Below are 11,436 nucleotides of genomic sequence, written 5' to 3' on the forward strand. Positions count from 1 at the left end.
AAGGGCGGCGGCACCTGCCACCACCTTGGCGCAGGGCCCGCCTCCCGCAGCCGCCTTGGCGCGGGGCCCCGCGCAGGTCCCGCCGCCAGTCGCAGCCTTGGCGCGGGGCCTGCTTTTCTTGAAATTAAAAAAAAAGTGCATTAAAAAAACCCCACACACCTATTGAATGACCACAGTAGGCTATATAGCCTCAGTTAGGTGCTGCTTTATAGTATATTTGTTCTACTTACTGAGTTTTATGCCTAAAGTCAGACACGTGTTCATAGATATGTTTATACCAGCTGCGCTTGCTATTGAAAGTATTTAGATTAATTAAGATCTTTTGTGAATCAATAAAAAGTGCGAAAAATAATAATAAAGCATCGAAAGCAATTGTAGAGACCAGAGACAGTGTGGGAGGAGGGAAATGGCAGAGGGTGAGAGAATCAAGGCAAAAAAAAGAAAAGAAAAAAAGAAGCAAAATATATAAGAAACAAGAAATGGAAAATTCTTTCTTGATGATAACATGTATGGTAACATCCTTGACTGAGCCAATGTACAGTGTATTCTGGATAGGAAAACCCGTTTTGTATGCTGCAATGATATACAGTGAATGAATGTTAAATAAAAACGAAAATAAAGTGAAATTTTAAAAAAGAAAGAGGATTGAAGAATGACTCTATAAGATGGGAAGGATGGGGGGAGGGAAAGATAAAGGGATATTGGTTAACAAAAACAAAATGACAGATAGATAAGATGAACAATTTCCAGTATTATAAAAACACCGTAGAGTGAATGTAGTTAGTAACAACTTTCTATATATCTGAGAGTAATTAAAAATAAGAACTTTGAATGTCCCCAAACAGAAGTAATGATAAATAATTAAGATGATGGACAACTAAGTGCACTGATTTGATCAATAACATTGCATTCTCATACAAAAAAAAAAGCATTTGTACCCCATAGATATTATACAATTATATTTCTTTTTTATCCTATTTTGCCAGAGGGCTCAGGAGCTTGGTTCTCCAAAGAGAGAAAGAGAGGCCAAACGAAAGGGAAAGGGGAAAGCAGCCCTATGCGGTCATGGTGTAATTCCTTCTCCTCCATTTCTCCCTCCTGTTGGAATTTGGTCGCACCTACACACACATATGGTGTGTTTTCAACCACTAGGGCCAGGATTTGAACTGCACGGTTAGGCATATTTGGATCTGTCTCCCTTAATCACTAGGCCATGGGGCAGGTCCTACTATTCTATTTTAATTTTTTTTAATGTTAACAATTTAAAAAAAAAATTAGATTATCCTGATAGACACCCTTGTAGTGCCTGACCTGTATTATTTATAATTACTAAGAGTGTCACTTTCTAAGAGCCCTAATCAGGAAGTTAGCTGGGTCTGGGTGTGTCCGTCAGGTAGACATGAGGAGGCGGCACAATGAAATACGTGAGATAGCAGAAACAGTTTATTACTACAGAGTCAGACAGAAGACCACAGCATGCCTCCCAGGACCAATGGGAAAGACGGAGCTGTCTGGGACAAGTACACTCAACCAGAGGATGGAAAGCAAGAAACAGAAAGCAAAGGGCCTGTGGGATACAGCTTTATTGGGGTCCCCCCGGGCATTACCTAGGCTGTTTCCTGCAGGAAGTTCTAATTGGTGGATTTAGAGCAAGGAGTTTCACGGATCCACATTGTGACTGAGAGGCAGTCATTGTGACATCTCTGAAGAGCCTATTCAGGATATGGGCTAAGTGGGGTAAGCCAAGCAGTTCGTACATAGTTGTTCAGAGGGAGGTAATCCGCAGACGACGGTGGTTTGAGGCAGTGAGCTGGATTAACCACAAGAAGGAATGAGGGGAAGTTAGAGAACTAGAAACTGTGTCAAGAGTGACTAAGTCTTTTTTTTTTTTTTTTTGAGAGTTTTTTTTTGTTTTTTTTGCTATAGGGCACATGCGCTCACCAGACAGACAGAGACAGACAGAGAGACAGAAAGTGAGAAATCGAGAAATCCCCCCCGGGGGGATGGCCATGCCACAATCCCTTCTCCTCCATTCTCCTCTTGGGATCTTGGGCACGCACACACACGTGTCCGGCATGAGTTTAAGCCACGGGGTCCGGGACTTGAATTGCAGTTGACTACATGGAAGTCCAGCAACATAGCCGTTACGCTAACTGCTGGTCCCAAGAGTGACTAAGTCTTATTCTGGTATGAGAAAGCCCATTTTATGTTCAAAATGTATTCTGAGACTATGTAAAATGATCAGAATCCACTACATAGATATTAGAATTATCCAACAAAGATTTTTAAAGCAGTCATAATAAAAAATTCTTTCAATGAGCAATTATAAACATGCTTGAAATAAGTGAAAAAATAGAAGAACTTCAGCAAAGAACTACCACAGATGAAGGAGAAACAAATGAATATTTTAGAACAGAAAAGTACAATAACTGAAATTTCAAAAAAAAAAAAAGAAAAGAAAGAAAGAAAGAAAAAGACTATGAGAATGAAAACACGATCTGGGCTAAAAACAAAACATCAAACAGACCTTTGGGGACCTGTGGGACTGTCACAGAAGGGCCTTCATCTATGTCATCAGAGTTCCAGAGGGAAAGGAGGAAGAGTGTAATGATTGAAAAAAAAAAAAGAGTGTAATGATTGAAATCCCCCAAATTTGATAAATGACATCTACAGATTCAAGAAGCTGAGCCAACTCCAATTCCAGTGTGGCAGTGAGAATTCTGCAGATGGGTCCCCAAGGTTCCTGTTCCTGATCATTCAAATAGCAATCTAAGTGCTATTTAAAAGGGATGTTTCCTGCTGTAAAGTCCCAAGTCAGTTGATCTTAATATACAGAGAGTATCTGGGTGGGCCAGACCCCATTAGGTGAGCCCCTTCACTTTGATTTATTTATTTTTTTCAAGAGGACTTTTACCTCAGGGCACATGAGGATGGCCATGCTGCCATCTCTTCTCCTCCAATCTCCTCATGGGATCTTGGACACACATGCACACACACTCAGCATGATTTTCAAGCCACTGGGTTCAGGACTTGAACCACAGTCTATCTTGTGGAAGTCCACTGATGTAACTGTTATGCCATCTGCTAGCCCCAGGTGAGCCCTTTAAAAGCAGAGCAATTTCCTCAGCTGGTGACAGATGAGGAGGACAGAGATTCAAAGCACATGGATTCAATGCACTGCTGCAGCTCTGAAGGTGGAGGGTGCAACGTGCAAGAGTCACAGAGTAACCGCAGGAGCTGAGAGCGACCCCAGCTGGCAGGGAGCAGAGACCTCAGGCCTCCAACTGTGAGGAACTCAATTCTGCCACAAACCTGAATGTGCTTGGAAGTAGATCCTGTCCCAGAACCTCCAGATTAACCCCAGCCAACTCACATCACATCTTGACTTTGGCCTGAGACTTCAAGTAGAGAACTCAGTTGGCCCCGCCTGAACTTCTGACATGCGTAGCGTTGTAAGCCTCCAATGGTGCAGTAATTTGTTATGTAGCAAAAATACACCCAAACAAAATAAACTCCCCAAACCCACACCAAGACCCATCATAATCAATACATCAAGATGATATCTGCACTGCCAGACATAATGCAGTGCTGTTTACAATAGTCGAGATATGGAATCAACCTAAGTGTCCATCAACAGATGAATGGGTAAAGAAAATGTGGTATATGTGGGGAACTTCAAAAAGTTCATGGAAAATGTCATTAAAGTATGAGTTTACTTAGGTTCAGAAATCCTTTTTTTTTCTTCATCCTCTTCCTCTTCCCCTTTTCTTCCTTTTCTCCTCTCTCTTTCTTCTATCCGTTGTTCTGTCTATTTATCTATCTCTGGCCTAAGTTATCCATCATCTGAACACCTTTTTATATCATTATTGACTATTTAAATTCCTTCCTCTATAAGTTAATTATCCAAATCTTTCTCTTTTTTTCTGTTGAAGTATTTTATTTATTAGTTTATGAGGCTTTTGTTTGTTTTCTTTTCTTTTTCTTTTCTTTCTTTCTTTCTTTATTTTGCTATAGGGTGTGTGTGTGTGCTTGCTGGAGAGACAGAAAGAGACAGGCAGAAAGTGAAAAATCACTCCCCTCAGGGGGATGGCCACACCACAATCCCCTCTCCTGCATTCTCCTCCTGGAATTTTGAGCACATATGCACATGCACCCAGCGTGAGTTTCAAGATGCTGGGTCTGGGACTCAGACAGCAGTTGGCCACGTAGAAGTCCAACAACATAACCACTATGCCACTGGTCCCATAAGAATTTCACTTTTTTCTTATTGATTTGTAGGAACTCTTTCTAGATTGTATATATTATACAAAGGTTTTATGTGATAATTATGTAAAAGGATTCTTTTAGGGATGATAGAGAATCATTGCTGAGAAAAAGGATACCGTGAGCATGTGTTATATTAATAAAGGGAGGGGAGCGAAAATATTTAAATACCTAAGGGTAATAACTCTCTAATGTAGTACTCAAGAGCATGGATTAGGGTTAAGCAGAAACTAGTTTCAACCCCCAGCTCCATGGGTGTAATTAGCTAAGTTGTTATGTTTCCCTGAGCCTCAGTTCATGAATTGAACCTAAGAAGTTATACTGAGGGGCCCATGACATTCTAGCTGCAAAGGGTACAGAACAGTACTTGGTACACTGACAACACTTATTATTATCACATTATTATTACTTAGGCCCCCAGCGAGCCTCCCACCATTACCTGAGAGTCGTCCTTACCAGAGACAAGTAGCACAGCATGATGACGGTTAGTGTTTCCGTTCCCATCGAAGGAGATGAGCTGCAGGGTGTAGATGCCGTCATCCGACCTCCGCACATCGGTGATGCTCAGGGAGCCACTGGCACTGCCCGTTTCCCTGCCAGTGTGAGCTGGTCCTGGAGTGTGGGCATGGTCGGTGAATTTGAAATTCACAATCCGGTTAACCTGATCAATGGTTGCTCCTCGGAACCAGTTGTAGGAGAGGAGATTCTGAGGGATCCCCTGGACAGACAGGGTGACGTTGTCCCCCTCGATAGCTCGGGGAGGGATGGACGTGATGGTCAGCTGGGCAGACATGGGTTTGCTGCAGAAGCTCAGGAAGGAGGCTGAGGGAGAAAGCAAGATGCACCATCATGGGGTCACTTAGCAGCGGTCAGCGCGAGAATTAGCTCCGTTAGATTCTCACTCAGAAGGGTCGGACAAAAGGAGAGGGTCGAGCACGCACGGAAGCCTGTGGCAGGAGTGAGGTGGTTGTTTCCAAGGGAACAACAAACAGGGAGATCAGTGTTAGCTTGAGCTGAGTGACAGGAAAGAGAGAGGTAAGAGATCTACTTCCAGACAAGGGGGCAGACTGCAGTGGTGCTGTTGGCACTTTGGGCATGACAGCTATTTATAACATGGACACGCCCTGTGCACTGCGAGCAGTTTAGCACTCCTGGTCCTCCCCACTCTACCAGCTCCCCCAGGTCCCCCAGGCAATAGAACCAAAGAGCATCTCAACAAATTCCCAAATGCCCACTAGGGAGCAGTATTAGCCCAGGTTGGGAACAACTCATGGAGGCGCTTGGAGAGCTTTGTAAGGACTTGGATACTTCCGAGAGAATGGAGGACTCCTGGACACTTCTGGGTTAAGGAGTAACGTGATGTGCCTTCTGAAATGATCCTTCCAGATGCAGAGTGAATTGATTTTTGGAGTCCAAAGGCAGAGTTGCCAATGAACTCAGCTCCCCAGAGTGGACTGCTGTCCACATTGCAGTTAACACAAACAGCACTTCCAGAAACTGTGCGGCTGCATGGATGACCCCGGGCGAGGTAGAAGCAGAGGACGCCACGTAAGGAGGTGACGACAACAGTCCAGGTGAGAGACATCAGTGGGGAAGAAAATCAGAAACTGTCATCAGGTGGCTGTTACCTGTGAGACAGAGCCATTTCCAAAGCCCGCCGCCTCTGCAGGGACCCTCCCAGGGGACAGCCATGCTGTTCTTCTGCCTCCTCCCAGGTGGAGTCCAGGCCTAGAGAAAGGTCAAAAGTATCTGAGAAGCCCCTCCCGCTGCGAGTTCTACATTTCCGTTCTCCCCAAAGAGGGTCCGTTAATGCTGTCCCCTGCATCCCACTCTTATTCGCCCCAGTTTCCCCACTGATGGTTGGAGCAGGATCCACTGGCACCAGGCAGGGTCTCACCAATTCTACAGGCTCCTCCGGGCTCTGCAACGACCAGCTGCCCAGCCCCAGCACCGCTTTGTCCAGAAGGAGCAGCGTGGCTCTGCGTTTGCTGACAAGGAGTGCGGCCTGTGCCCTGGGTGGGCGGGGCAGCTTCTGCTCATTCCAGAGGTCCCCTCTGCCACCCGAGATACCAGGCTGCAGTGCTAGTCCCCTGAGGGATCACAGGGCTGTTGGCACCAGCCTGGCCTCTAAGTTAATTTTTGTCAGGTTCACGCAGCCCAGCGCAGAAGGACTGATGTTGGACAGCCTTGAAGGATGGGCACACGAGCTTATCAGAATGAGCGATAACAAGATAAAACATAAAAGTGGCTTCGTCTCTGCCTCAGATTCTTCATCTCAGCAGTTTTTACCTTCAGAGTCCAAAGACCTGAGCTAGACAAGGAAAGCACCCTGCTGAGGGGACACTGACGTGACCTTGGTCCCTGGTTTTCTAAGGCTGTGGGCAGTTTGGGAAGCGAAATAGGATGCGGAGAGAATGGACAAGTACGTATTATTTGAACAGGAGGGGGCAAACAAAGGAAAATAAATTCAACGACCACTGAGCTAGAAGGTTTAAATAACAACTCGTGTCAGCAAGGAGAGAGCGAGCGTCCATTGGGAGAGCAATTTGCCAAGCTGTGTCAAAAGGCATACAGCGTGTGTACTCCTTGACCCCACAATCCTTCTGTCTTCATTAAGACAATCATTAAAGAGCCAGCGCCGTGCTGCAGAGGTGTGCCCTGCTGCTCAAGAGAAGCTGTTTCCCACATGGTTGCCATGTTCCAAACCTCAGCCCTGTCAGCTTGAAACATGCCAGAGACACTCACAAGTGCCCAAGATCCAATGGGCTACAAGCAGGAGGAAGGGCATCGCGGTGTGACCAGACCTAAGAAGGTGCTTCTCTCTCTTTCTCTCTCCCATGCACACACACACTCTATCATGAAATGTACATATATAAATAAAACAATCATTATAGAGGGCCAGCAGATGGCGTAGAGGTTAAGACGCTGGATCCCTCATGGCTGACTGTGCATTTCAAGTCCCAGACCCAGCAGCTAGAAAATCATGCCGGGCGTGTGTATGTGCATGCCCAAAATCCCGAGGGGAGGATGGAGGAAAGGGATTGCAGTGTGGCCATCCTCCCCGGGAGTGATTTCTCACTTTTCCTCTTGCTCTCTTTTTCTCTCTCTCCCCAGAGAGCCCACAGGTCTGATAGCAAAAAAAAAAAAAAAAAAAAAAAAAAAAGAAAATTAAAATAAAAAAAAAAAAAAAAAAAAAAAAAAAAAAACTACAATCATTGCAGATACATACAAATATTTACTTCTGTGATAATTATAGGAGCATTGTTTCTGGTAGAAAGTAAAATGGAAGTAACTTGTGTTCTGTTCTCCAGAGAAGCAGAACCAACCAAGTTACCCTATTGGCCATACGAGTATGTGTGTGTGTGTGTGTGTGTGTGTGTGTGTGTCTGTGTGTGTGTGTGTCTGTGGGTGCATGTGAAAGAGATTATTTTAAGAAATGGACTCATGCAATTGTGAACTATTGTTCATGGTGACCTGTGATTCTAATTTGATCAAGGGTTCTAACTTTTTGATATTCCTGATGAACTTCCCAAAGTTAAATTCTAAATTCAATCTTTTTATTGACCCAAGTTAATTTTAGCATTTTTCCATGTGGGCCCTTAGAACTTCTCAAAATGATACCTCTTCTTATGAAAAAAGGATATCTTAAACAAACTGGGCAAATTTGCTCAATTATATAAGGAAAGCATGGTTGAACAATAATAAGTGCTAAAACTTCTTTCAGTTATATTTGTATGAATTTTTATTAACATGTTTTAGCAAATGTTTTATGTTTTAGAAATGTATGAAAGTCTTAGAACTCTAGTAGTCCTGATAGAATGGGTCAGTCATAATTCTAGCTAACATCTTAAAACAGTGTATGCATGGGCCAGCAGGTGGGGTAGTGGTTAAGGGGCTGAACTCCCACATGGCCGACCATGGTTTGAGTTCCCAGACCTGGAGGCTTGAAACTCATGCTGGGCGCATGTGCGCATTTGTGCCAAAAAATCCCAAGAGAAGAATGGAGGAGAAGGGATTTGGCGTGGCCATTCCCCCTAGGGGGTGATTTCTCACTTTCTCTTTCTGTCTTTCCAGCAAGTACACATGCTCTAGAGCAAAAATCTCAAAAAAAAGAAAAAAAGAAAGAAAAAAGAAAGAAAGAAAAGAAAATCATGTTGGGCCCATGTGTATACATGCTTAAAATCCCAAGAGGAGAATAGAGGAGAAAGGATTGCAGTGTGGCCATTCGCCCTAGGGGGGGCGAGTTTTCACGTTCCTTCTCTCTGTATTTCTCTCTCTTTGGCAAGTGCACCTGCACAGAGACTTAAAAGAATAAAGAATAAAAAAGAAAAAATCGTTGTATGCAATGAAGCAAACAAATTCCTTGTCGTTTGCTCATTACTGTAAGGAACTCTCGTCGGATTTTTAGCCGTGGCCGCTTTAAGTCTTGTCATTCACAGATGGTTCGTTCTGTGCTCTGGTGCTTTTCTGAAAGCTGTCGCAAGTACAGGCCTAAAGTGTTTCGTCTTTGAGGAGAGGACTTCGTTAAGCACAGGTTTCTTATAATGTAAAGATGATACCATTGGACTAGGTAAGAATGACTAGAATTCGAATAAAGAAAGAGGTTGAGTTTGTAAAACGGCTAACCCAACACCACGCAGAGCAAGAATGAACTGAATACCAAGTAAATGCTTTGGCAGACTTTCATGCTAAGTCGGCCAACACTAATATTCTTAGTGTATGGAATTCCAACTGCGTAAGATTGATCCAAGTCCAACTACACACGATGATATATTGAGTAAACAATGCTTGCAGCTGAATTGGAGAAACAAAATTGGTATTTTAGAAAAGGTATAAATTCAGTGTTAAGTGTAGAGTTGTGGAGAGGTTAGACGGCCACCTGATCCTTCTTCAGTCCTTAAAACTTTAAATATTGTTATTATTTATTTTTAGCTTTTTGCCATAGGGTGAGTGTGATCACCAGAGAGAGACAGAGAAAGGGAAAGTGAGAAATGATCCCCCAGGGGGGATGGCCATGCCACCATCCTTTCTCCTCCATTGTTCTCTCAGGATTTGGGGCAAGTGCGCACATGTGCCCAGCATGAGTTTTAAGTCACTGGGTCTGGGGCTCGAACCATGGTCGATCATGTGAGAGTCTAGTGCCTCAGCTATTATGCCACCTGCTGGCCCCAAAGCTTTAATTCTTTAAAGCCCTGATCTCTATGCATTATAGAGGAAGCTCCTGATCCACTGGCACCAGGCAGGGTCTCACCAATTCTACAGGCTCCTCCAGGCTCTGCAACAACCGCTGCCCAGCCCCAGCACCGCTTCGGCCAGAAGGAGCAGCGTGGCTCTGCGTTTGCTGACAAGGAGTGCGGCCTGTGCCCTGGGTGGGCGGGGCAGCTTCTGCTCATTCCAGAGGTCCCCTCTGCCACCCGAGATACCAGGCTGCAGTGCTAGTCCCCTGAGGGGTCACAGGGCTGTTGGCACCAACCTGGCCTCTGGGTTAATTTTTGTCAGGTTCACGCAGCCCAGCGCAGAAGGACTGATGTTGGACAGCCTTGAAGGATGGGCACACGAGCTTATCAGAATGAGCGATAACAAGATAAAACATAAAAGTGGCTTCGTCTCTGCCTCAGATTCTTCATCTCAGCAGTTTTTACCTTCAGAGTCCAAAGACCTGAGCTAGACAAGGAAAGCACCCTGCTGAAGGGACACTGAAATGACCTTGGTCCCTGGTTTTCTAAGGCTGCCAGGCAGGTATGAGGCCAGCCAAGATTCAAGAGGGCAGGAAAACATGCTCCACCTCTTGATGGGAGAAGCTATAAACTCACACGAAGAGGGGCCTGGGTACAGAGAGTGGAGAATCAGGGCCACTTTTGCAAACAAACTAGCCACAACACATTTTACATAAAATAACTATGCTCCTATGTCAACTAAACCACTAATATGTTTAGTTTTCATTTAATACAGCTGAATGGAATCCCTTCCACAGGTGGAAAAAAGATTGTAAGCAACAGTCCCATGGTTGAAGATGCATAAAGTTTCTTTTCTTTTTTAAGTTTATTTATTTATTTCATGAAAGAGAGAGACAGATGGAGAGAGACATAGAGACCATACCCCCAACAGGATCCTCATGCCACGAGCCACCCCCAGTTCCTGCCAGCTCAGATCTCAGGCATGCAGGTGTATACCCAGTACGCTCAGGGAGGGATCAGTTGTTTTTGCAACAGCTTGGTCTCTGAAATTTGAAACAGCTGAAATAAGTAAGGAAGGAATTTCTGGGTGAGGCGATGACGTCAGGGAGCTGCTGCATAGCAGCACAGGAATTCCCCCTCTTTCAGAGAGGCTCACACATTTGACAATGGTCACACTTTAACCCTGAAGCAGGGTCTGGTGAGGCCTACCCTTATCAAGCACCTGCTGGATGGCGGATCTGATTCTGAAGGAGTTAGGAATGAAGGAGAGTCCCAAGTTTTAGGAATTTCCACCTACCTCTTTGAAAGCCTCCAGAGCTCAGAGTAGAAACTGGGGTCATGGGGAACTCAAGGTCCTAGTGTTTTTTGGCAAGTTTGGATCTCAGGAAAAGTCACAGTTTATTCATACGCTACTGTTTATGGCACACTGTCATCATCTTATTGATTCTAGTTTATCTGGTTTTTTAAATTTTTTTAAAGAATTATTTATTTAATTTTCTTCACTCATTCATTCATTTTAATTTGAGCAGAGAAAGACACACACACACAGAGAGAAAGTGAGAAAGCAAACCACCAGGTTCAGGACTCAAACTGTGGTTGGCCTTCTGGGAGTGTCCAGTGCCTTAACCACCATGCCACTTGCTGGGCCTGTGTACCTGTTTTTTTCTAAATCCATTTCTTGCCACATGCAACCATTCCACTGGGTTTAATGTGTGTATTTTTGTTTGTGTGTGCTCTTACCAAATGAGTATTACAGTCTTTTTTTTTTATGTTTCAATTTATTTATTTGCATTCATTCACTGTACATCATTACAGCATACAAAATGAGATTTTCCATCCAGAGTACACTGTATATTGTCTCAATCAAGCACATCAACAAACATGTTATTGTCAGCAAATAATCTTCCATTTCTTGTTTTCTGTATGTTTTGCTTTTCCCCCCCATCCATCCTTGATTCCCTATCTCTTACCCTCTGCCATCTCCCACTCTCCTCCC

General features: G+C 44.2%; 2 protein-coding genes across 2 annotated transcripts in view; both read right to left on the reverse strand.

Moving 5' to 3' along the window:
- The window catches only part of CEACAM20 (CEA cell adhesion molecule 20), a 78,263-nt gene extending 72,045 nt beyond the window's left edge, over positions 1-6,218 (reverse strand). Inside the window, exons 1-3 of the mRNA XM_006142145.3 lie at positions 6,161-6,218; positions 5,892-5,991; positions 4,720-5,085 (exon numbers count right to left, since the gene is read on the reverse strand). Of these exons, the coding sequence (XP_006142207.1) occupies positions 4,720-5,085; positions 5,892-5,955 (430 nt within the window). The 5' untranslated portion in view covers positions 5,956-5,991; positions 6,161-6,218. The remainder of the gene's footprint in view (positions 1-4,719; positions 5,086-5,891; positions 5,992-6,160) is intronic.
- Positions 6,219-9,714: 3,496 nt separating this feature from the next.
- LOC102485087 (carcinoembryonic antigen-related cell adhesion molecule 8-like) overlaps positions 9,715-11,436 on the reverse strand; it is a 19,062-nt gene continuing 17,340 nt past the window's right edge. Inside the window, exon 7 of the mRNA XM_027767170.1 lies at positions 9,715-9,802. Coding sequence (XP_027622971.1) covers positions 9,715-9,802 — 88 coding nt within the window. The remainder of the gene's footprint in view (positions 9,803-11,436) is intronic.

This window comes from Tupaia chinensis, unplaced genomic scaffold (genome assembly GCF_000334495.1).
Source record: "Tupaia chinensis unplaced genomic scaffold, TupChi_1.0 Scaffold000067_1, whole genome shotgun sequence".
NCBI classification, from domain to species: domain Eukaryota; kingdom Metazoa; phylum Chordata; class Mammalia; order Scandentia; family Tupaiidae; genus Tupaia; species Tupaia belangeri.